Source organism: Scyliorhinus canicula, chromosome 1 (assembly GCF_902713615.1).
Source record: "Scyliorhinus canicula chromosome 1, sScyCan1.1, whole genome shotgun sequence".
Lineage (NCBI taxonomy): Eukaryota > Metazoa > Chordata > Chondrichthyes > Carcharhiniformes > Scyliorhinidae > Scyliorhinus > Scyliorhinus canicula.
In genome coordinates this window covers 86,136,783-86,162,926 of record NC_052146.1, presented here as the reverse complement: position 1 = coordinate 86,162,926, position 26,144 = coordinate 86,136,783, and the positions used below count along the sequence as shown (strand labels likewise).

The following is a 26,144-nucleotide window of genomic DNA, read 5'->3' as shown; positions in this document are numbered from 1 at the left end:
CAGAAATCGGGATGGGACGCGGCCGATGGATTCTGGGAGACACCTTCCCGGGAAATCTCCCCCTGGATAACCAGATCTGACGAGATGTTGTGATCTCGATCCCGGCCACAATGGGAGGAACCCAGACTCGCATAGCTAAAAGTCCTTAAAAGACCACTTAACTATGTCCATGTTGGATCGAACAGCCACCTGGCATTTACTGGGCATGCTGAGAAGACGAGCTGGGCATCGTTCAGCACTGGTCATCACAAATAGAGTGCAGGCAGAGGTCTCCCAGGCAATCAGAGGACCTTGATGTTGGATTCTGCGCGGGATGGCACCATGGCACTGCTGATGCCACATGGGTACCTTCGCACTGCCAGCCTGGCAGTGCCCGCATGACACCCTGGCAGTGTCATGCAGCTGCCACCATGGCACTGCCAGGGTGCCCAGATGGCACTTAGAGGCTGGCAGGGGCATTGCCAGGGTGCATTGGTCCTGTTCATCTCTCCCGTTCATTCCCACAGCAAGGGGGGGAGTCGTTGAAGAGAATAAAAATAAGAAAATATCAATTAAATATATTAAAATCTAAACAATCTTTACACTTTTTTACTTTAAGGCTTTTTATAGGTTGAAGGTACCAGAATAAACTAACATGTATAGACAGCTTAGTAAACTGCTCTTCAGGAGTGAATAAGTCCCAGCCTTCCAGAAGGTTCAGTTGCTTTGGTCGATAGAAGAAGGGGTACATATGACTTGTAGTTTCCAGAGATGACAAAGCCTTAAAAACAAAATCAAAGCAAATGGAAATTGGCTCAAAGAAATACACCAGAAACATCAGTGAAAATGTCTCAAGATTTTATGATTGGATCAGAACGATGTAGTATATTTGCCTTTCAAGGTAGGAATAAAATTAGGCAATTATAAGATTTGTAATACAGAGGAGTGTTGGATTTGTCTAGCAATTAGAAATATGTTATAATCTGTAACTATTTTCTGAAGTAATATCAAAAACAAATGAAGCTACACAGTCCCTCCTACCAACTATCCAGCATAAACAATCGATAGGCAAGAAAAGGTAATCTAATCCATTAAACCAGCCTCGCATTAAAGATGGTGAAACATTTGTGACCCTATCACCCCACACCCTTCCTATGAGAATCAAAAAAACACAGAGAAAAGGAACATAAACCAACCGAGAAAATGTGTTTCCCACCCTCCCAGGCATTGAAAATCCAATCTGAAGATCATATTGACCATCTGTATATTAACTCTTAATTCACTTACCTTCCCCTCTGGAAAATGAGGAAATCTATTATTTTTCAGAGACCTTACTGACAGTGATGGACACTCCACATTGGTTTTCACTGTGCACCAAAAGTTTGGAATTTATTTTACATGATATGTAAGTTATTGTTTGGTTTTAAGGATCAGAATTAACAGCTATTATGAAACCTGACTTGATTTACCATGACTGTTCTTTTAATGTTTCTTGTACATCAAAGCAAAGGATATCAGTGCAGCGAATGTATATTTTTCACTTGTGGGCCCCCCTCTGATCTGCTATTATGTATGTGAAGAAGACATTTCTCCTACATTAGCACCTAACCTCAAAACATCTTACCTTTTCCCTGGCCGCCCTTTGCCTGAATGAAAAGCCCTAATCACAATGCTTTGAGAAGGACTTTGAATTATTTAATGTTCACCTGTGCTTCTGATTTCAGAATTAGTTGGCAGTTATGTGGTCTGAACTGGAACTTATTATTTAAATTTATTGCACTTGGCCATCATGTGTTAGCGTCCTTTCATCTATGAAGAATGATAGGCAGGCAACAAGCAGTGCATTTAGGTGGAGGTTCTTTGTTTGGTGCACATGTGCTGATGACTGTAAAGGCCAGTCCTTGAGAGACAGGTCCTGTCACAGGCACTGCACATGAAGCGTGATGTTGTTTCTGGTGTCGGTGCTGGTTGCCAAGCTGGTGTAGTCACTGGTTGGCATGGTAACCATCAGCAAAAGGGCATTTCCATTCCTTTTGGTTGCACTGAATTCGCATTCAGATCTCAGAGGTGAAAAAATAATCGGGATGCTTTCACAATCCATGGCTTCCTCAATCCAGCAGATTGAGCGACGTGAAAAGAGTCCTTCCCTGGAATTAAATGTAATAAATGCAGAACTGTGCATCTTCTGTGATCTTCTGTGACATACGACTTGGAGACCTCAAACCCAGTTGGAAACACAACATCCAGAAATCACCCATAATATTCCAACCTGTTCCCCCATATTTCCCATGTTAAATGACGGGTAGAAAGTCTGTTTCTGTTATCCCCAACTTGCAAGATTCTGCTGTCAGTTTTATTAGAGACAATTGTGTAGCAGCAGAATTCCTACCCTCATCTTTTATTTCCTTAATCCTTCGACAAGTGGAATAGGGATTTTTACAGATATGTTAGCACTCAATGCATTACCTCAATGGACTTTGCAATGTTCAAGCATTCTTCCATTCCTGGTATCTCCAGGGACATAACACACAAGTCTTTACACTTAATAGTTATTATCCCTGAAGACCCTGCCAATCTGGAAAAGAAAGAAGATGTTTTGGGCAGTTTAAACACGTTGCAGAATGCAGATATGGGTTTCAAACAGAAACAAATTAAGATATTTTCCCCGATTTCCAGGAACAGGAACCATCACAAATGGATTTTTTGATTCCATGTTCTCTCCTCACTGGTGCACAGTGTAGAATTCACAATGGTCTCTAATTGTATTGAAAAGAGCCGTGTCTATTCTGAAAGTGTTGAAAATGTCTTTTACATGAACAACATATTGCAATATTCATTTTGGGTTGTTCACACCCTGCTGAATTAAATAGAAGAATAGCAGGGATACAGTATTTTTGAGGTAGTAGCCTGTACGTATAAACGTGTGAAGCTAGACTCCTCTCAAGGGAGTGTAAAAGTAGAACAATTGACACCTCATTTAGTTGGCGGGTTTAATCGTGATTTCTCGCGATGGAAGATGATAAATGTGACTGATGTTAGTAACTGCTATTTGACTTAATTAAAGTATATTTTATAGATTTGTACAAAATGTGTACACTTAGTCAGAATGTAACACATAATATAAAGTGTGATTATTATATATTTACAAGTGAATCAGTTGAAGTTTCATATCCTTGGGAAGTTGTGCTTAACAACAAGATTGAGATACTAGTATGCATTAAGATAACACATTAAGCATTACTGTGGCACGTGAGGGGGAATGTTTACTCTTCATCTAACCATGTCTGGCACGATAATGCTATATTGCTCAGCACTAATTTTACTGATCACAAATTCGTCGCAGTAAATTCAAAAGTGATGGTGATACAATGAATGTTGGGTGTCCACTGCTTCAAAGATCTACAACTAGCAACTCGCAAAAAGTGCTCGAACATGCGTCAAAATCAGGCTCACCGTGGCATTAACTGGCAGATAATGAGAAAACATGATTTCGACGTGAACTCATAAAATGGAATGCTTGTGGAAGACATGGGTCAGTAAAGTTGTACATGTACCGCAGCAACATGAGTCCATTCAATGACTGTCACCACGTACAAAGAAAATGGTCGGACTCCCAATACCTCAGTTAAATGGGTAAAACAATATAACAAACAGTGGGTGTTGTTACATTAATGCATAGATTTGAGTTGATTTTGAGGTTCAGTGGTGGAAAACTATTTCCTTATTTAATAGCTCAAGAAACTGTAAAGGCCATTGCCAGGAAGCACTTCTTCACACAAAATGGAAATCTGCAACACTCTCCTCTAAAACAACTGGGACTGTGAGATCATTGTTGGGTAAGGGTTAGGAGTTACAGAACAAAGACAGACAAATGGAGTTAAGACACAGATCAGCCACAATCTGACAGAATAACATTAAGGTTTTAAGGGACTGAATGGCCTCCCCCTTTTCCTCTGTTTACAGTCACATTAAAGCAGAAAAGAGTCCATTGAATATAACAGATGCAGAAAATGCACAAACAATAGCTTTGCAACATAGCATCAGCAATAACTGAGGCACCTCTTTTTTTTAAAAAAAAAGTCCTTGCAGAAAATAAGACAATTTAGACCTTTAAAGTTCCTGTTCTGCTGAGGGAAAAGAATAATCTTGAGAAGTCACTAGAGACAAACGTAATCTGCAAAAGCACAAATGCTTTTAAGCCTAACATGAAAGAAGCGACTGACAGCAATTAAATATCAGACCTGTCCCCGTTCTCCTGATTTACAAATTTGATGCTTTGGTATCCACTTAGGTTCTGCACACTAATCAAAAAAACAGAGAGAGAGAGAAAAAAAGACAAACACAGGAGATATTAGTGTCAGAAGAGTCATTTGTTAAATTTTGAATTCTGGTTTAACAAATCCTGCTCCTCTAATCAGGTTACAGCAGAAAGTTAGTTTAGCTACTGTTGGTTAAATACAGATCATTGTTAAAGTTTAAGATATAATGGGAATTTAGAACTTGAAAAATTAAAGACATAGTGAAAACACACAGCAGGTAAATAAGTTGCTGAAAGAGAAGGTTGAACATTATTGTTAATCTGGAATTATTGTTAATGTTGTTATGCCATCTTTAACATTATTTTAAAATACCCCTGAGCTCAGAGTTTGTGGATCCTGGCTGGTTAAAGTCAGTTCACAGAGTTGGGTGGACACCTGGCCCCTTGGACCACTTCCGAGTCTACTCATGGGGTAGTGTTGGCTCTGGGGACGGGGAGGGAACCTGAATTCCACCCCCCTGCCAGCTCTGGAATGGGATACTGCCTAAATGTGGCAGAAAATAAATAGCTTTTGAAGCTTCCTCCCCTGTACAGGGTGAGGTTATGGTGTAAGTCTGGATTGTCAGGAGGACCCGAACAGTGGACAATACTGTGCTGATCATGGCTGCAGAAACGGGAGCCCTCACGACTTCCGACACCTATGTACTTATTTAAATTCAGTGGCAGCTATGCCTTTCAAGGAGATGAGGAAACTCCAACTGAAGACTCAGATCCAGTACGTGGAGCTGGGTCCTGATTTAACTTGTGGCCCTCCCATCACACTCATTCTGCTGGAGTCACAGTAGTGATGCGCTGAGAGGGCTGCAGATTTTTGGCCTTCTTTGGCCTTAAGAGTACATTCTAACTATGAGCACGATTGAACGGCCACATCGCCCCGCAGTGTGGACGATAGAGGCCGGGAGACCCAGCTCCCAGGATCCACCAAGCTCGTAATGGCTCACAAGATTTAATGCGATCTCGTGAGATGATGTGATGTAAATCCTGCCCATTGTGGGCGGGATCATTTTTAGGCAAATCTACACATTAAAGCGAGACAGCTAGTCTCATTTTAATGTGCAGAATACCGGGTTACCCAAGGCGTGGGATCTATCCACTTCACCTCGGAGACCTTAGGCGAGTGCTGTTCAATACTGGTGTACATGAACAGGGACCAGACAAAACTGCATTTGTGGGAGTCTCCCACAGGATCAGAAGCCCCAAGATGCATGCCCTTCGGGCAGGGTTGTAGTCTGTCTCTGCTGGTGCCACCCAGGCACCCTGGAACTGCCAGCCTAGCACCCTGGCAGTGCCAGGCTAGCACCCTGTCAGTGCTACCTGGGTGACAACCAATGTGCCCAGATGGCACTGTAAACTGGCATGGGTACTGCCAGGGTGCTAGTTTGGTGGTGATGAGCTGGCATTTTTTGTGCAGCAGCGATTGGGCCAGGGGTGCCCTGTGTGGGTGTTGGGGGTTGGGGGGGGGGGGGGGCAGGGAACCTTCCCCCTCCCCCTCCCATAGTGCTTTGGGGCTTGTGGGGCATCTGGGATCGCTTTGGGGGCTCCAGAGATCGGTCCACCATTTAAAAATAGAATCCCGACCCCTCCTTGCATTGAGGAGTTCTGGAGAGCAGAGCTCCTTAGTTCACAAACCGAGGCTGTGTGCGACCTCGGCTGCACGTTCCTCACTGAGGTCCCCTATCTAACTGGGGTGCCATTTTATAGCGTGCTAAACATGCTCGCTATGGGACTTTGTCCCCATTTAGTTAAATCCTGTTATTTCAACCTCTTAACATTTTATCTTCTTGCTGGAATATTGCAAATAGTTAAAGAAGATTTTCCTGCATCTTAAAAATGAAAAAAAATAACTTCTTAATTGGCCAACATTAATCTGAAAATTATTCATCACTGACAGCAAATACTTGCCAAGTGTTAAGAGAGAAATAAACCCGTTTGGCCATGTAGTGCTCATCCTTAATTCCTGTTTATTGTTGATTGATGATATACCGGAGATGAAGAAAGAAAGTGGTCCCTGATAACATTTGACAGTGAGGATTCATTCATTTATGTCATGTAAACTTTTAAAAAACACACACTCCTGTCTTAATTTTGCACAATGTTTAATCGATAGTTAATTATTGAATAGACCAAATCATTAGTTAAACAATGTTCTACCTTGAACCATTCTATGTAACCAAACATCTCAGTGTCAATATCATAGTTAAGTATTTATATGAGCACGTATGTAATCTTTAACTTCAGTGATCAGCATATATATGGTTTTGTTCCTTGTCAAGAATTTTGCTGCGTATGCAAAGAGAGACAGAGCTCCTCTTACAGGATTGGAAAGCTGGTATTGCACAATCATTTATTTTAGACACTGCAAAATATACGTCAATCATAAATCCCCGGAGATCATTTCAACTGTATTTCAATTGCTTGCAATTTTCTTTCCGTTTTTATGCTGAATTTGTGATGAATTTTGTGCTTCAGAAGTTAGACCTTTGGAAAGTCAATCAAATGAAACAATCACCTGTAACTGCTGAAGAAGGGCTATCATCATTTGGAACATTATTCACAAGTGAGCAGTCAGATTTCCTGATCGGCAGATATTTCTGCTTCTTTTTCATTGACAGGGAGGAGCTTGATAGATGAAGCAGAATAGAAACTAAAAGCAACAACTCCATTCTACTGCCAAAATGAAATAGCTACAAAGAATCCTGATCCACATTTAAAACCCTTTTGTTTTCCGCCCATTTCTGTCGGGGTTTTTTTTTTAACCGAAACTGGAGTGCAGGTGACTTCTATGATTTTATAGAGATATTAATAATTGTCAAGCTGTTGAATGATCACATGCAGCCAAAGCCAACGTGAGATATTCCTCCGTCATGAAACATTCTTTTGGTTATCCTCCTTAATGATGCACTAATAGAGGTGGAAACTCTGGTAAAATATATCATGCATCCAGGCTGGAGTATTTTCGTTTTCTGTTCCTTTTCATTTCTAGGCTCTTCAGTTTAAGGAAATCTGCATTAACTGGAAATCCCCCTCAGTCGGAGGTTTGAGGATTTTAGTTTCACATTTTTCTAACAAATTCCATGTCAGTTTGACCCACGTTATTGTAAAGTGCAGCTCTGACCTTCCTCACTGGGAATCTCGAGGGTGTTTGTTGGATATGAGCCAAGAATATTGTTACTGAAGAAGGGCTGGACTAATTCCTCTCTTTATGTAATGGGCCTGATTTCAAATCACTCAAAACTCATTCACTTACAGTGGGCAGGGTTCCCTGTTCCAGAATAGTTATAATCACAAGTATCCCACAGGGCGGTAACAATTCACTTCCCCGAGAACATTGAGTAATACAAGCTCCCCCGTTATACAATGTAAAATTGCAGGGTATATAAAGCTGGCCAGTTAGGCACCGGCAAGGCAGACCCAGTTGGCATCTACCGTGTGATGTAAATAATAGTCATTATAAATAAACTAAGTTTCCTTGAACTACTCCGTGTGGACTCCTTTGTGGCCTTTTAAAAAGAGTCTAAGTGCTCCCGCCAGCAGAGAACACTTTTGCACGGCCGCTAGGGGCTGGGGAGGATCGATTCCATCTCTACAATTGGCCAGCATGCTGCCCACGTGCATCCCGCCAGAGTCCCGATTCACCAGGCATGGTATTCACTGGGGTCGGGAATCGCATTCAGAGCCTGACAAGCTGGAGCAGTTTTTAAGTGCTCCACTCACCCCAGACTCTCATTCCAGCAAAGAAGATGGCGGCTAAAAGGCCTGCATCACCCTTCCTTGATGCAGAAAGCCGCAGGATGTTGGACGCCTTTGAGGAGTGGAGGGACACCCTGGCTGGAATTCTCAGACCGTTTGTTGACAGCGGGATTCTCTGGTCCCATCGGCAGAGTGCCCCTGCCCACGGGTTTCCTGCTGCATGGGGTGGCTTCAATGGAAATTCCCGTTGACAGTGGCGGGAACCAAAAATTTGCCGCCAGTAAATGGCGCGCAGCCACGCGCTGCCAAGAAGCATGCGGCTGGGAGGCTGGAGACTCCTTCCCAAGATGAGGTAGAGACAACAGCCTGCTGTTACGAATAAAGTCTGAGATGAAGTAGCAGATGTAGTGAGTGCTGGCACCCTCACCAAGAGGACTGACATGCAATATAGGAAGAAGAGGAATGACTTCCTTTGAGCAGCTCAGGTGAATAACCACCTGTGTGACCTTGGCAATCCTTCAGTCATTGACCCCTGACATATGCCCCTAAACCCTTATATGCCAGTAACACTCCCCCTGCCAGCATGTCCCTCAGAGCCCACTCTCCAGGAACCCCCAACATTGCCCTGCCTTCTTTGGCCAGGCACCTTGCCCACATATTCTACCAGCTAGAAAGCCCACACATAAATCTGGCATGCCGGGATCTCACTATGTCCTTCCTGTGTCCCCAAGGTTAAAGCGGGCCAAAATCTAAAGGGGCATCAGAAGATGGACGGTGGCATGCCCGACATAAGAGTCTACGTCCCTTTTGAAAAAAGAGCCATGAAACCCACAGGGGAGGCCAAGGGGTGAGCTGTGGCTGACGTGGAGTTCAGCATGCTCTGGAGAATTGAGCAAATTTAGCCAGGGGCGAAATTCTCCCAAAGGGAGACAAACAGCCGACACCGGACTGAAACTCGGAGTGTTTCACTCCGGCGTCGGAGGCCGCTCCTCGCCTCCTATTCTCCACCCCCCCCCCGAGGGGGCTAGGAGCGGCGACGCGTGAATTTCGAGCGCCGGGCCTTGACGCTTGCGTCAAAGCGGCGCGGCCGGAATGCCGCGGCCGGCGGCACCTAAGTGACAGCACCCGCGCATGAGCAGGTTCGCCGGCGCCAAACCGCGCATGCGCGGGTGCCGTCTTCCCCTCCGCTGCCCTGCAAGACATGACGGCTTGATCTTGCTTGGCGGCAGAGGGAAAAGAGTGCGTCTTTTAGAGATACTGGACCGACGATCGGTGGGCACCGATTGCGGGCCAGTCACCTCCTGAGCACGCCCGTGGTGCTCGATCCTCCTTCCGCCCCCCCACAGGCCCCACATGCAGCGGTCGCGCGATGTTCACGCCGGCAGCGACCAGGTGTGGTTGCCGCCGGCGTGAACCGGTCGGGTTCAGCAGGCCGCTCAGCCCATCTGGGCTGGAGAATCGGCGGTCGCCGTTAGAAACGGCGAGCGGCGATTCTCCGAGCGGCCTATCGCAAAACGCGACATGCCATTTTGGGGTGGGTGGGAGAATCGCGTGGGGGTGCCAGGGCGGTGTGGCGTGATTTGCCCGGCACTCCCGTGATTCTCCCACCCATCACCATCCAGCCATTCCACCATTCCACCAGCACCATGTCATTTGTCTTGCAATTCGACCACTGTTTAGATTCGACCACTGTTTAGCACACTGGGCTAAATCACTGGCTTTGAACGTAGACCAAGCAGGCTAGCAGCACGGTTCGATTCCCGTAAAAGCCTCCCGCACAGGCGCTGGAATGTTGCTTTTTAGGGGCCTCACGGTAGCATGGTGGTTAGCATCAATGCTTCACAGCTCCAGGGTCCCAGGTTCGATTCCCGGCTGGGTCACTGTCTGTGTGGAGTCTGCACGTCCTCCCCGTGTGCGCGTGGGTTTCCTCCGGGTGCTCCGGTTTCCTCCCACAGTCCAAAGATGTGCGGGTTAGGTGGATTGGCCATGCTAAATTGCCCGTAGTGTAAGGTTAATGGGGGGGATTGTTGGGTTACGGGTATTCGGGTTACGTGGGTTTAAGTAGGGTGATCATTGCTCGGCACAACATCGAGGGCCGAAGGGCCTGTTCTGTGCTGTACTGTTCTATGTTCTATCATGGAGGGTGGAGAATCGCGCCCCAGATGTCCAATCTCAAGTGAGTCTTTCATCTCCCACAGCCCTGTCCTTCCCAACAGTTCAGTTGGCCTCATGTCATTTGTCTTGCAGGATCCCCATCAGATGAGGCCAGGCCATCCGGGATCACAGCCCACCCTCCAGACCCTCAGAACATCAGGAGCAGACCTCTGAGGAAGGTATCAACCTCACGTCATTGCTTCCACCAGCACCAGCCACCAGCGCAGAGACTATCACCTCGGTGGATAATTTTAACAATCAGGCTCCTGGGTCACCCTCTAGTAGGCACCACATACATGCGGCAGCACATCAGGTGGAGACAGGGACTCTGAGGGATTGGACAGTCGGGCTGCCTGATCCCAGGGAACAACTGCCCCCAAGACATGTCGCACTTCTGGAAAAGATTATCCCTTTCCAGAATGGTACCATCACGGGCAGCACGGTAGCACAGTGGTTACCACAGTTGCTTCACAGCTCCAGAGTCCCAGGTTTGATTCCCGGCTTGGGTCACTATCTGTGCAGAGTCTGCACGTTCTCTCCGTGTCTGTGTGGGTTTGCTCCAGGTGCTCCGGTTTCCTCCCGCAGTACAAAGACATGCAGGTTAGGTGGATTGGCCTTGCTAAATTGCCCTTAATGTCAAAGAAAAAAGGTTGGGTGGGGTTACTGGATTATGGGGATAGATTGGAGGTGTGGGTTTAAACTCTTTCCAAAGGCCGGTGCAGACCCGATAGGCCGAATGGCCTCCTTCTGCACTGTAAATTCTATGATCACTGGTGCAGATTCAGAGCAGTAATTTACAGGAGGGTGTATCAGCAACTTTCCTGTGCCTGCAAGTACATTTGGAGGAGTCTAATCATCTTCAGACACAGGAGACGGTGCCGACAATGTGTGGCACCCAGGCCAACACTAAAAGGGTGGCCTCCCCAGTGGAAAGTCTGGGGCAAGAAGTCAGAGATATGTGTGAGAACATCCAAGGCTTGGGTCAGAATGTGCTGTCCATGACTGAGGTGCAGGACACGACGGCCCAGCCACTGGCAGACATGTCCCAGGCGCAGATGGGTATTGGCTGTGGCACTCCAGAACTTGGCCCACTCACATAGGGTCATGGCTGAGGGTATCACAAACATTGGCCAGGCTCTGACTGACCTTAGCCAGCCAAAGAGGGACATGACACAGTAGCAAAGGGACATGAATGAGCAATTAGAGAAATGGCTCATTTGCTGAGGGACATGTTTTGGTCACATAGCAACATGGTTGTTAGCATCAACACCATGGCCCAGACAAGAGCAGGCCTCGAGGACTGGCAGCACCAGATGATATTGAGGCCTCTGGAGCTCACTCTGATTGTCCCTCCATCCCATGGAGGAGCCCGGAAGCCAGAAAGCACTTTGGACGAGGGGGAAAGGATGGGGCCCATTCCGGGGTCTCCCGGGCGGGAGGTGCAGGAACACTGCAGACCTTTTGAATCCCACCCATCTAACACTGGTGCATCTGCTGGGCAGCAGGCAGAACACCCATCACCTGTGACACCTGAAAGTCTGCCGAGCCCATTCAGGCCCAGGCCCTACAGAGAATAGCCACCAAGGGCATCACGGGACAGAGGGCGAAACGAGTAGTAGGCTGCCACCACACTTTTTATTATTTTTTTTATTACTTTTTCTGAGTTACAAAGCCAGGGCTCAGAGTGTGGAGGGGGGCGAACCCCTAATCCAGCTCATCTGCTCCAAAAACCAATTCAAATTCAAATTGAATCCAATTCATGGTCCTCACAAGACAGACATACCAGATCTGAGCCAAAAGGCAGAGCAGATACTGCACTTGATCTTAGCCAAAAGGCCGAGATACGATAGGCCGCCACCACTCTTGATGTGCAATTGGTGGAACCTGTAGAAGGAGCGGGTGGCCAAGGAAGATCAGAAAGATAGACGACACTTGTTCGCATGGGTATAGCTGAACATAGAAGGGCACCAAATCCATAAAGACACAGCATTAAACCCCTTTCCACCACCAGTCCGACCTGCCTCTCACTGTTGTCCCATGGGTGGAGGGTTGGGCCAGGGCTGTGATCAGCAAGGGGTTTGGGGGTGCATTGGACCATGGACATCCTGTAGACGTCCATCATTACCAAGAAGTGACAGGCCATGGGAGTCGCAGTGCCCAGTGCCGAAATCGATATCAAATGGATCCAATAATGGAGGAATATTAATTTTTGGAACACACCCGGTGGATTCTACTTTTGTCCTGGATTTCCCTGTGTTACTCTGACTATCGAAAATAAAAGTTAAACCTTTTAAAAAGTGCATATTAATAGCACATCAAAAGTGCGAGAATGATATCCTTTTTGACTCCCTATACTAACTCCCTATTACTAACTCCCTATACTGGGTGGAGGGTTGGGCCAGGGCTGTGATCAGCAAGGGGGGGCGGTGGTTTGGGGGTGCATTGGACCATGGACATCCTGTAGACGTCCATCATCACCAAGAAGTGACAGGCCATGGGAGTCGCAGTGTGAGACAGCTGAGTATGACAGCATGCCCAGTCTATGAGCCCAATGCTTGCTCAATCCCGATTTTGTCAGATAATGAGGAGCACCACAGCTCATCTCACAGCGAGCTGTCATCCTCTATCCCACAGAGAAAACCCGCTGATACTGCCAACTCAGGCCCTACACCCTGTTGTGATGCTGAGATGACCTTCGGAGGGGGAGCTGCGATTGTGGGAAGGGGTGACAGGCTAAGTGGTTGGTTGGGGGGAGGAAATGGGACAGAAAGGGCTGAGGGGTGGGGGAGGGGGGGGGGAGCGATGGAGCTGCCAGTATTTTGGTCTCCTAGTCGCCGAATCAGGAACTGATCAGGGGCGGAATTCTCCGACCCCCGCAGGGTCGGGGAATCGCCCGGGGCCGGCGTAAATCCCGCCCCCGCCGTGGCCGGAATTCTCCGCCACCCGGGAATCGGCGGGAGCGGGAATCACGCCCCGCCGATCGGCATGCCCCCCGTGCCGATCGGCGTGCCCCCGCGGCGATTCTCCGAAGTGCCACCGCTGACAGGCCTCTTCCGTCGGTGGGATTGGCGGCGCAAGAGTGCCCCTGGGGTCCTAGGGGGTGCGGGGCGATCGGATCCCGGGGGGTGCCCCCACAGTGGCCTGGCCCGCGATCGGGGCCCACTGATCGGCGGGCAGGCCAGTGCCGTGGGGGCACTCTTTTTTTTCCGCCTCTGCCATGGTGGAGGCCATGGCGGAGGCAGAAGAGACCCCCCCCCCACCGCGCATGCGCCGGTGGTGACGTCAGCAGCCGCTGACGCACCGGCGCATGCGCGGACCGGCGGAGGTCTTTCGGCCAGCCCCGAGGCCGGTGGCGTGGCGCCAAAGACCGTTGGCACCGGTTTTAGCGCCGGCCGGCGGAGCGGAAACCACTCCAGCGCAGGCGTAGCCACTAAAGGTGCGAAGAATTCGCACCTTTGGGGAGGCCCAACGCCGGAGTGGTTGGTGCCACTTCGCTATGCCGGGACCCCCTGCCCCACCGGGTAGGGGAGAATCCCGGCCCAGGTTCTCCCTGCTTTTGTAGCCTTGAAGGACTCTTTCCATAGCCTGTCGAGCCAGCTCCGTCTGGCTCATCCTGACATCACCCTTGTCCGACGATGCATGCCGATCTTCCCTCTCCTCCAGCATATCGCCCAACTGTTGAGCAATGTTATGCAGGATGCCGCAGGCCACCATGATGCGCATGACCCTCTGGGGCTATATTGGAGTGCCCCATCAAAGCAGTCCAGGTAGCAAAAGCCTTTGACAGCCCGCTGCACCACTCGATGATTTCCTGGCTGCTGAGTAGGTGTCATGGACCTCCGCACAGGCATCATCTGCACTCAGCAGGTAGGCCTTGTCAGCCACTAGCCAGCTCATCACCCGAAGGAGTGCCTCGAAATTGGCAGTTAAAGTGGATATAGGAGGCTAAAGTGGAGAAGATACTCAAAAGGACATACGGCATGCTTGCCTTCATCGGTCAGGGTATTGAGTATAAAAACTGATAGTTCATGCTGTGGCTGTACAGAACCTTAATTAAGCCACGTTTGGAATATCGCGTACAATTCTGGTCGCCACACTACCAGAAGGATGTGGATGCTTTGGAAAGGGTACAGAAGAGATTTACCAGTGTGTTGCCTAGTCTGGAAGGTATTAGCTATGACGAGTGGTTGGAGAAAGTTGGATTGTTTTCATTGGAACTACGGAGGTTGAGGGGTGACCTGACAGAGGTTCACAAAATTATAAGTGGCATGGACAGAGTGGATAATCAGACAATTTTTGTCAGGGTGAAAAAGACAATTACTAGGGGGCAAAGGTTTAAGATGCGAGGGGGAATGTTTAGAGGAGATGTGCGAGGCAAGTTTTTTACACAGCGGGTGTTGAGTGCCTGGAATGTGCTGCCAGGAGAGGAGGCAGAACCAGGTACGATAGTGAAGTTTAAGGGGCATCTTGATGAATACATGAATAGGTTGGGAAAAGAGGGATATGGACCCTGGAAGTGCAGAAGGTTTTCGTCTAGACAGGCATCATGATTGGCGCAGACTTAGAAGGCTGAAGGGCCTGTTTCTGTGCTGTACTATTCTTTGTTTATGCTCTTTGCCTGGGTGCATAGAGCATTCGCCACATCTTGGATATACTTGTGTGTGGATATTTGCGCCAATCCCATTTTTGGGCTGACGCTGGATTCCCCGCCCGATCGGGATTCCCAGGGCTAGATTCACCGTTTTGGAGACTATCTCCCCACGACGGCGTGAAACCAGTGGTCTTTTAAACCACGAAAACTGGCATAAAACAGCCACTGATTCGCCGGTTTGCTAGGGGCTAGCAGGGAGGCAGCATAGAGCTCGCAGCTTTAGCTGCCTATACAGTCCTGAGCACTTCTAGTTCCGAGGCCGCGCATGCGGACGGTGGTGGCCTGCAGCGGCCGGTCTCCATGGAGTTCTCAGCCCGCGGGCCCGGACCGCAAATATAGTGCCCCCCTTCGGCCCCTCATGCGCCTCAGTCCGCCCACGCACAGTACACCCAGCCCCGGTTGAAGCCCCCCTACCCATGGATTGGCCCTTCCCTGACTGTGGCAGCACCGGACTGAATCCGCAGCCATCACGCGAAGTTCATGACGGGTGAGACCATGAGAGTCCCACGGTGTCGGGAACTCGGCCGGTCGGTGACTGAGCATCACGGGGCGGGTGTCAGCCAATGGCCCGAAGCCATGGATAATCAGCATGGCGTGTTCTGCTTTTCATGGGGCAGAGAATACAAAAACCGGTGCTGCTCCCAATATTGGCGCCAAAATAGATTCTCCGCCCTGTCGCCGAATGTGATTTTGGCATCGGGTAGTGGGGAATCCAGCCCATAATCTTTTATTATTGTCACAAGTAGGCTTACATTAACACTGCAATGAATTACTGCGAAAATCCCCTAGTCGCCACATTCTGGCGCCTGTTCAGATACACTGAGGGAGAATCAGAATGTCCAATTCACCTTACAAGCACATCTTTTGGGTCTTGTGGGAGGAAACCGGAGCACTCGGAGGAAACCCACGCAGACAAGGGGAGAACGTGCAGACTCCATACAGACAGTGACCTAAACCAAGAATTGAACATGGGATCCTAGCGCTGTGAAGCAACAGTGCTAACCATTGAGCTACCGTGCTGCCCACATAGACGGCGCGATTCTCCGGCCTCGTTGCGCTCTCGCTCAAGCATAACGAGGCTGATGGATAGCGGGAGGGGCCAAAACTGAGATCCGCACCAGGCGCAAAACAGTTTGCGATGCAACGAGCCCGCTCCCGTAGCCGAAATCGGGGTCTCGACATAGTGTGGCGAGAAACAAATTATCACCACTTAACCCCCATTTCCCTACAATTAACGAGAACCACTCCATATCCGACGGCCTCCTGTCATTCATTGGCCTGCCCAGCAAGTGCTCACTCTGCTGCCAATTAGAACTCATTTTGAAAACGTGAACCTGCCGAAATCAATATCAAATGGATCCAATAATGGAGGAATATTCGTTTTTGGAACACACCCGGTGGATTCTACTTTTGTCCTGGATTTCCCTGTGTTGCTCTGACTATCGAAAATAAAAGTTAAACCTTTTAAAAAGTGCATATTAATAGCACATCAACAGTGAGACAATGATATCCTTTTTGACTCCCTATACTAACCCATATCATATTTCACTTTGCCGTGATTTTGCTGTTTTACCTGCTAACAATAATGTTATTTGGATAAAGAGGCAAATAACCTCTCAGATTTTCTCCTTTCCATAACTCAGTGAGTGTTCTGGTGCCAGATGGAATTCAGAAGATTCTTGACACTTGAACAGTTTAAAAATGTGAAAACAACTGGATGGTTCTGTATTTGGGGAGGGACTGTCCAGGGGGCTTTGATTCATCTCCAACTTGGCTCTGAAGAAACTTCGGCCCTTCCCCTCATTTCTTGTAACACTGGCAGGCACATCAAAGAAATCAGGAGCCACTCCTCACTGAGTCTTCGCACCAGCAAAGGGATTGAATAGATTGGTACACAGCTGCTGGGAGAAACAAAAATTGGAACGAAATACAAAATACATGGATTGCTTTTGCAGTCATTCCCTTGCAGTCACATTTAGCCCATCGGATTTTCATCTTTGAGGTGCACAGCCCAAGTTGGGAAATAACACTCTCAAAATCAAATTCAACAACTTCAGATGATTAGCTCTACCCTAACTTAGTAAGAAGTCTTACAACACCAGGTTAAAGTCCAACAGGTCTGTTTCAAACAGGTTTGTTTTAACCTGGTGTTGTAAGACTTCTTACTGTCTAACGCCGGCATCTCCACATCATGGCTACCCTAACTTGACCCATTTGTTTTCATTCCATTTCATTTTAACTGTCTTTTACCATTTCTTTCTTTCTTGTCTTTCTTTATATATATTTATGTCCCCTCCCATCTGATCCACCTTTCCTTACCCTTTCTACCCTTTGCTTCCCCTTCCCCTCCCCCACATCTACATCTGTCACAGTTTACCCTTTAATGTTAGTTTCTCTGCTGTTTGACCTTTCACATCTTTTGTACTCTCTGGGGACTGCCATTAACACTCTTTCCCCTTGGTTTCTGTGGCCATTAGCACCCGGTTTCCCTGGGTTTCTGTGGCTATGACTCATAGAACAGTACAGCACAGAACAGGCCCTTCGGCCCTCAATGTTGTGCCGAGCCATGATCACCCTACTCAAACCCACAAATCCACCTTATATCCGTAACCCAACAACCCCCCCTTATCCTTACTTTTATTGGGACACTACGGGCAATTTAGCATGGCCAATCCACCTAACCCGCACATCTTTGGACTGTGGGAGGAAACCGGAGCACCCGGAGGAAACCCACGCACACAGGGTGAGGACGTGCAGACTCCACACAGACAGTGACCCAGCCGGGAATCGAACCTGGGACCCTGGAGCTGTGAAGCATTTATGCTAACCACCATGCTACCCTGCTGCCCAAAATCTTTCATTCTCTCACTCCACAGTTTAAATATTTCCCACTTTCTCTGTCTGCTAGCTTTGACAAAGAGTCATCGGGCTCGAAACGTTTGCTCTTTTCTCCCCCAACAGATGCTGCCAGACCTGCTGAGATTTTCCAGCATTTTCTCTTTGGTTTCAGATTCCAGCATCTGCAGTAATTTGCTTTTATTTTTGCCCAATTCCTGCTCTTATTTCCTATGTTCTCTCTGTGTTTGTGATCCAATCTCATAGAATCATATCATAGAATTTGCAGTGCAGAAGGAGGCCATTCGGCCCATCGAGTCTGCACCGGCCATTGGAAAGAGCACTCTACCCAAACCTACATACACCCGCACAGCCACCCTATCCCCATAACCCAGTAACCCCACACAACCTTTTTGGACACTAAGGGCAATTTAGCATAGCCAATCCACCCAACTTGCAAATCCCTGGACCGCGGGAGGAAACCGGAGCACCCGGAGAAACCCACGCAGACACGTGGACCCAGGCACAGACAGCGACACAAGCCGGGAATCGAACCTGGGACCCCGGAGCCGCAAAGCAAGCGCTCCAACCACCAAGCCACCTTGCTGCCCTGCACTGAGCCACTGTGCTGCCCTCCACTGAGCCACCGTGCTGCCCCCCCACAGAGCCACCGTGCTGCCCTCCACTGAACCACCGTGCTGCCCTCCACTCAGCCACCGTGCTGCCCTCCACTGAGCCACCTTGCTGCCCTGCACTGAGCCACCGTGCTGCCCCCCACTGAGCCACCCTGCTGCCCCCCACTGAGCCACCGTGCTGCCCCCCACTGAGCCACCGTGCTGCCCTCCACTGAGCCACCGTGCTGCCCACCACTGAGCCACCGTGCTGCCCTCCACTGAGCCACCGTGCTGCCCTCCACTGAGCCACCGTGCTGCCCTCCACTGAGCCACCGTGCTGCCCTCCACTGAGCCACCGTGCTGCCCTCCACTGAGCCACCGTGCTGCCCACCACTGAGCCACCGTGCTGCCCTCCACCGAGCCACCGTGCTGCCCACCACTAAGCCACCGTGCTGGCCTCCACTGAGCCACCGTGCTGCCCTCCACTGAGCCACCGTGCTGCCCCCCACTAAGCCACCGTGCTGCCCACCCCCACTGAGCCACCGTGCTGCCCTCCACTGAGCCACCGTGCTGCCCTCCACTGAGCCACCGTGCTGCCCTCCACTGAGCCACCGTGCTGGCCTCCACTGAGCCACCGTGCTGCCCCCCACTGAGCCACCGTGCTGCCCTCCACTCAGCCACCGTGCTGCCCCCCACTGAGCCACCGTGCTGCCCCCCACTCAGCCACCGTGCTGCCCCCCACTGAGCCACCGTGCTGCCCTCCACTCAGCCACCGTGCTGCCCCCCACTGAGCCACCGTGCTGCCCCCCACTGAGCCACCGTGCTGCCCTCCACTGAGCCACCATGCTGCCCCCCACTGAGCCACCGTGCTGCCCTCCACTGAGCCACCCTGCTGCCCTCTACTGAGCCACCGTGCTGCCCTCCACTGAGCCACCGTGCTGCCCTAATTGTATCATGTGGTGGTCGCTATTGCCAAAATGTTCCCCCACCAATACATTAGCTACCTCTCTGGCTTCATTCCCCAGAATCAAGCACTATCCCTTGTTGGACTCTGTACATATTGAGCTAAAAGGTTCTCCTGCACATATTTTAAGAACCCCATTCCATCTAAGACCTTAACACAACGACTATCCCAATTAATGTTGGGAATGTTGAAATCACTTAATATAATTAGCCTATTATTATTTTTACATACCTCTGCACATTGCACACATATTTAGTCCTGAATTTCCCGCTGACTATCTGGGGGCCTAATAAACATTTAGCGATGTGCTGTCCCTTTTTTGTTCCGAAGCTCTACCCACAAAGCTTCATTTGATGTCTCGTCCAAGATACCATATCTCCTTAATACAATAACTGGCTCCTTAACTAATAATGCAATGCCTCCTCCTCTTTTATCCCCTCCTCCGTCTCAGTTGAAGATTGTATATTTTGGGATGTTGAGCTGCCAATCCTGCCCGTCCCTCAACCACATCTCCGTGATGGCTATTATATTATAATTCCAAATGTCAATCCTCGCCCTTAACTCATCCGTTTTACCTGGAATGCTCCTGACATTAAAGTAGAGGCCATCAAGCCTCACCTTACCTTGAAACATACGACTGCTGTATTCCCTCTGACTTGATTGCATTTCTGTTTTATGCTGTGTCCCTATTCTGCTAACAGTCTGCGTCTCCTCTCCTTGCCGAATTAGTTTAAACTCACATCAACACCACAAGCAAACCTGCCAGCAAGGATGTTAGTCCTGCTCTGGTTCAGATGTAGATAGTTCTGTTGTACAGGTCCCACCTTCCCCAGAAATGGTCCCAATGGTCCAGGAATCTCAAACCCTACCTCCTGCATCAACTCTTAAGCCACACATTCATCTGCATTATTCTCCTATTTCTGTACTTGCTAGCATGTGGCACTGGGAGTAATCCAGAGATTACACCCCGGGTGGTCCTGCTTTTTTGTCGAAAACCTAACTCCCTGAATTCTTGATGCAAGACCTCATCCCTCTTTCTACCCCTGTCATTGGTACCAACGTGTACCATGACTTGTGCCTCATCATCCCCCCCTTTCAGAATGCCCATATCCATTCAGAGACATCCTTGACCCTGGCACCAGGGAGGCAACATGCCATCCTGGAATTGCTTCCACATCCACAGATGTGCCTATCTGTGCCCCTGAGTTCTTCTGTGCTGTGACTCTCTGCTGAAGAAGAGAGCCAGCTATGTTGCCACTGCCGCATGCCTTCTTGCCAGCTCAGCATCAACATCCTGGTATAATCTGATGGCATGGCACCTCCCAGCTACCATTTTGATGATCCTTCACCCATCTCAGGACCTGTTCCTTGTCCAACTAGCTATGGAACCTGACTATGATCGCCTGTGGTGGCTCCCCCGATCTGGGCTTCTGCTTCAGCAATCGATGGGCCTGATCCAACATAGGAAGGGTCAGAAAGATCCACTCACCCACCAACTTTCTCAACATAGAGATGTAATCAATGGTGTTAATACTTTCCAGGCCGTCCAGCAACCCAACAATTCTTAAATTCTGCCGCTTGGAGCGATTCTCCAGATCGTCAACCGACTATCATAGGGAGGTAATATCACCTTTATCACCTTCTGCTCCTCCTCCAGCAATGCCATTTCTATCTCCAAAGAGACAATTCGATCACTATCATCACTGCGTGCCTCCTCCACAATCTTGATTGTCACCCCATCTGCTGAGCCATCCTGTCCAAGGACACCCAAATAGGTGACATGGCCCCCTCAATCACCTTCAACAGATTCTCAGCAACCACTTGTCACTGCTTCTTAAGTTCACTTGTTAAGAAGTCTACCAACTTCTCGGTCGTTCACTGAGGGGACAATGAAGCCACTGAGGCGCCAGCATTTTCTCCTCTACTGAGGCTCAAGGACCTTCTAAATCCGATGAGAATCCTTGGTAAACCACTTGATTCTATTGTCTGGCCTGTACTGTTCCATGCATGCCTGGGCTTGTCCAGGTTGGCTCCGCCTGTGGCTCCTCCCCTTGTGTCTTTCTGTATAAGAATGGCAAGTCTCCGCCTCATGCCCCAGTTCGGGTCCAGAGGCTGGAGGCTTTCTTTTTCGTGTATTAAAGCTTCAGTTAACTTGATCAACTTGTCGTGTGTTATTGATGGTGCATCAATTTAATACACTAAACTTCTAAGATGGACTTCACTCACGCCTGATCGCCTGGAACTGGACCCACAAGCAGCTGACGTTACAGAGACTTTTGAACACTGGCTCAGCTGCTTCGAAGCCTACCTCGCGTCCTTCAATGAGGACTTCACGGACCTCCAGAAGAAGCAGGTCCTCCATGCATGGGGTAAGCCCACGAGTCTTTAACGTCATCAGGGACGCCCCATCGTATGCGGAGGCAATAACGCTGCTCAAAGGACACTATGTGAAATCCATCAACCAGGCATATGCTAGGCACCTCCTCGCCACGAGACGCCAACGCCCTGGGGAATCAGTGGCGGAATTCCAACACGCCTTGCGAAACTGTGACTGCCGGGCGATATCGGCTACCCAGCACGCGGAGCTGCTGATCCGGGCGCCGATGTCGCGCGCATGCACTCGAACTACATCCGCCAGCGTTGATTAAAAGGGGGGACACTTGGCCTCCCAGAGACAGTCCAGCTATCCAACTCACTGGAGGTGGCCTCCCAGAACATGGGGGCCTACGCCTCGGACCGTGCGGCACCCTCGTGTGCCTCGTGGCGCAGCCATCAGCCGATCCGGGCGTGATGCAAGCCTGTGCCGCGCACCGGCCCACCAACGCCCATGGTGCTATTTCTGCGGCCAGAATGACCACCCCCGACAACGCTGCCCGGCACGGAACGTGACTTGTAATGGCTGTGGGAAGAAGGGCCACTTTGCAAAACCCTGTCAGGCCCGACCCCCCCAAAGCTTCTAGGTCCAGCAGCGCTGCCTGCTGCCTGTTGGGGCCAACCCCAGCTGCCGCGCCACCCGCCATGTGCGGCCCATGGGCGCCGCCATCTTTAATATCAGCCGACACGTGCGACCCATGGGGGCCGCCATCTTGGACACCATCTTGCACCTCGTCCGCCACGTGCGACTCATGGGAGCTGCCATCTTGGGACCCCTCCGCTGCCTCCCGGGAACCCAGCTCGACTGACCATATAGGGGCTGGTTTAGCTCACTTGGCTAAATCGCTGGCTTTTAAAGCAGGCCAGCAGCACGGTTCGATTCCTGTACCAGCCTCCCCGGACAGGCGCCGGAATGTGGCGACTAGGGGCTTTTCACAGTAACTTCATTGCAGCCTACTTGTGACAATAAGCAATTTTCATTTCATTTTTATTTCATATGTTGGCCGCCGCTACCGCCGACTGGCCCGCCAACCATCTTCTGGCACTCGCCTTCCTCACGCTGGACCAGTCCCGGCAGCACCACCTCTCGAAGTCCACGATGGCCGTCCGGATCAACGGGCACAAGGTGGCCTGTCTCTACGATTCCGGGAGCACAGACAGCTTCATACATCCGGATATGGTAAGGCGCTGCTCCCTCTCCATCCTACCCGCGACCCAGAAAATCTCCCTGGCTTCCGGATCCCACGTTGTGGAAATCAGGAGTACTGTGTCGCGACCCTCACTGGTGCAGGGCATAGAGTACACCAACTTTAGGCTCTATGTCCTCCCTCCACCTCTGCGCTGCCCTATTACTGGGGCTCGACTTCCGATGCCACCTCACCTTGAAGTTCAACTTCAAGCCCCCCCCCTCACCCACTTCGCAAACCTCACCCCGGACTGTAAGCCCGTTGCTACCAGAAGCAGACGCTACAGTGCCCAGGACAGCGCCTTCATCCAGTCGGAAGTCAAGGACTCCGGCGAGAGGGGATTATTGAGGCTAGCAACAGCCCCTGGAGAGCCCAAGTGGTGGTCGTTAAGACTGGGGAGAAGCACCGGATGGTCATCGATTACAGCCAGACCATCAACCAGTATACGCAGCTCGATGCGTACCCACACCTCCACATATCTGACATGATCAATGAGATTGCGCAGTATCTAGTCTTCTCTACAGTCGACTTGAAGTCCGTGTACCACCAGCTCCCTATCCGCCCGGAGGACCACCAATGCACTGCCTTCGAGGCTGATGGCCACCTCTATCATTTCCTCAGGGTCTCCTTCGGTGTCACTAACGGGGTCTCGGTCTTCCAAAGGGAAATGGATCGAATGGTTGACCAGTACGGGCTGCGGGCCACATTCCCGTACCTGGATAACGCCACCATCTGTGGCCATGACCAGCAGGACCACGACAAGAACCTCTGGCGCTTCCTCCACACCGCGAAACTCCTAAATCTCACTTATAATTAAGAGAAATGCGTCTTTCGCACGACACGCCTGGCCATCCTTGGTTACGTCGTGGAACATGGAGTCCTAGAGCCTGACCCCGACCGCATGCGCCCCCTCCTGGAACTCCCCCTCCCCCACTGCCCCAAGGCCCTGAAGAGATGCCTGGGGTTCTTCTCCTACTATGCTCAGTGGGTCCCCAACTATGCGGACTAGGCCCGCCCACTGATCAAATCTACCTCTTTTTCCCTGACGGCTGAGGCCCGACTGGCCTTCAGCTGCATTAAAGCAGACATTGCCAAAGCCGCGATGCACGCTGTGGATGAGTCCACTCCTCTGTCGAAAAGGAGGCCCAGGCCATCGTCGAAGCTGTGAGACACTGGAGGCATTACCTGGCCGGCAGGCGATTCACTCTCCTCACTGACCGATGGTCAGTTGCCTTCATGTTCAATAACGCACAGCGGGCAAGATTAAGAACGACAAGATTCTGAGGTGGAGGATCGAGCTCTCCACCTAAAATTACGATATCTTGTATTGTCCTGGGAAGCTCAATGAGCCCCCAGATGCCCTCTCCCACGGTACATGTGCCAGCGCACAAGTAGACTGACTCCGGGCACTCCACAACGACCTCTGTCACCCGGGGTCACCCACTTTTTCCATTTCATCAAGGCTCGCAACCTGCCTTAGTCCATCAAGGAGGTCAGGTCCGTGACCAGGGACTGCCAGGTCTGCCTGGAGAGAAGCTACACTTCTATCGGCCAGACAGAGCACACCTGGTAAAGGCCTCACGCCCCTTTGAGCGCCTCAGCATGGACTTCAAAGGGCCCCTCCCCTCCACTGATCGTAATATGTACTTCCTCAGCATCGTTGATGAGTATTCCAGATTCCCCATCACCATCCCCTGCTCTTACATGACCTCTGCCACCGTCATCAAGGTCCTGCACAGCCTTTTCCCCCTGTTTGGATTCCTCGCCTAAATCCACAGTGATCGGGATTCCTCCTTTATGAGCGACGAGTTGCGTCAGTTCCTGCTCAGCAAAGGCATCGCCTCCAGCAGGATGACCAGCTACAACCCCCGGGGAAATGGGCAGATGGAGAGGGAGAACGCGACAGTCGAGAAGGCCGCCTTCTGGCCCTACGGTCAAAGAATCTCCCAGTCTCCAGCTGGCAGGACGTCCTCCCCAATGCGCTCCACTCGATCTGGTCGCTCCTACGTACAGCTACTATCGAGACCCCTCACGAGCATATGTTTACCTTTCCCAGGAAGTCCTCCTCCAGGGTCTCGCTCCCGTCCCGATTTGGATCCTGCAGGCTCCCCGGAGACCATCACCACTACCCTACACTCTACACCGTCTTCCACCACCCCTGCCCACCTCCCTCGCGAACTGACACCCGCAGGCCCACCGGCGACAAATACTGCCACCTCCGCCCCTACACCGCCCCCTCCTTCACCGACCCAACATCTGGGTGAAGAAGCTGATGACAACACGTTTCTGGACGTGCAGGCCTCGATGCTGGCGCCAACACCACAGCCAGGACTGAGGCGATAACGGCGGAAGGTCAAGACCCCCGACAGACTGGACCTTTAAGACCTCTCCACCCCCGCCAGACCTTTTTTAAACAGGGTGTGAATGTGGTAAACCACGTGACTGTATTGTCTGGCCTGTACTGTATCATACATGCCTGGGCTTGTCCAGGTTGGCTCCGCCTGTGGCTCCTCCCCTCGGGGCTTTCTGTATAAGAGTGGCAAGTCTCTGCCTCCGGCCCCAGTTCAGGTCCAGAGGCTGGAGGCTTGCTGTTTAGTGTATTAAAGCCTCAGTTAACTTTATCAACTCGTCGTGTATTATTGATGGTGTATCAAATCCCTTGCCCGACTTCTGTTTCATGTTGTATCCACCAGGCATCACGCGAAAGAGAGGATCTTATTCTATCATGCTGCACCACTTTCTTCTGAAAAATCCCCTGTTAACTGGACAGAAAGAGCCAAAAAACAAATCCTCAGGCAGGAGCCATCACATGTGCGACTGTTCACCTAATAGCTGCCACTGGAAGTCTATTAAGGAAGTCTCAACAATGCACTTAGAAAAGCATAGTATGATTAGAATAAGTCAACATGGTTTTCATAAAAGAAAATCCTGATTGGCAGCTTTATTAGAGTTTATTTGAGGATGTAACTGGTAGGGGGGATAAAAGGGAACATGATGATGTTATGTACCTGGATTTCCAAAATGAATTCAATAGCGTGCAGAACAAAAGATTAACAAGCAAAATAAAAATGTATGGAATTGCGGTAATGTATTAGCATGAAGAGAGAATTGGTTAACACTAGAAATCAGATGGTGGGCACAAACTGGGCTATTTCAAGCTGACAGGTAGTGAATAGTGGAGTGTCGCAAAGATCAGTACTGAGACCTCAGCTATTTACAATCTATATTAATGACTTGGATGACGAGACAGATTAGGTGGAAAGGTAAGTTGTGGAGAAGACAGAGAAACTGCAAAGAGATACAGACAGTTAGATGAGTGGGCAACAAGATGGCAGATTGAGTATAACATCGGGAAATGTAATAATAATCTTCATTAGTG

At 50.0% G+C, this 26,144-nt stretch overlaps 1 protein-coding gene and 1 non-coding gene across 4 annotated transcripts in view; both read right to left on the bottom strand.

Moving 5' to 3' along the window:
• LOC119964771 (myotubularin-related protein 9-like) overlaps positions 1 to 26,144 on the bottom strand; it is an 84,210-nt gene that overhangs the window by 37,322 nt on the left and 20,744 nt on the right. For 2 of the 3 annotated variants that reach the window (XM_038794753.1, XM_038794736.1), the window contains exons 2-4: positions 4,221 to 4,280; positions 2,446 to 2,554; positions 635 to 760 (exon numbers count right to left, since the gene is read on the bottom strand). In XM_038794753.1, coding sequence (XP_038650681.1) covers positions 635 to 760; positions 2,446 to 2,554; positions 4,221 to 4,280 — 295 coding nt within the window. The remainder of the gene's footprint in view (positions 1 to 634; positions 761 to 2,445; positions 2,555 to 4,220; positions 4,281 to 26,144) is intronic. The other variant, XM_038794745.1, reaches the window with a different exon arrangement.
• LOC119978880 lies at positions 11,793 to 11,989 on the bottom strand. Its single transcript, XR_005463589.1, has one exon. It is a non-coding gene; the product is annotated as a U2 spliceosomal RNA (small nuclear RNA).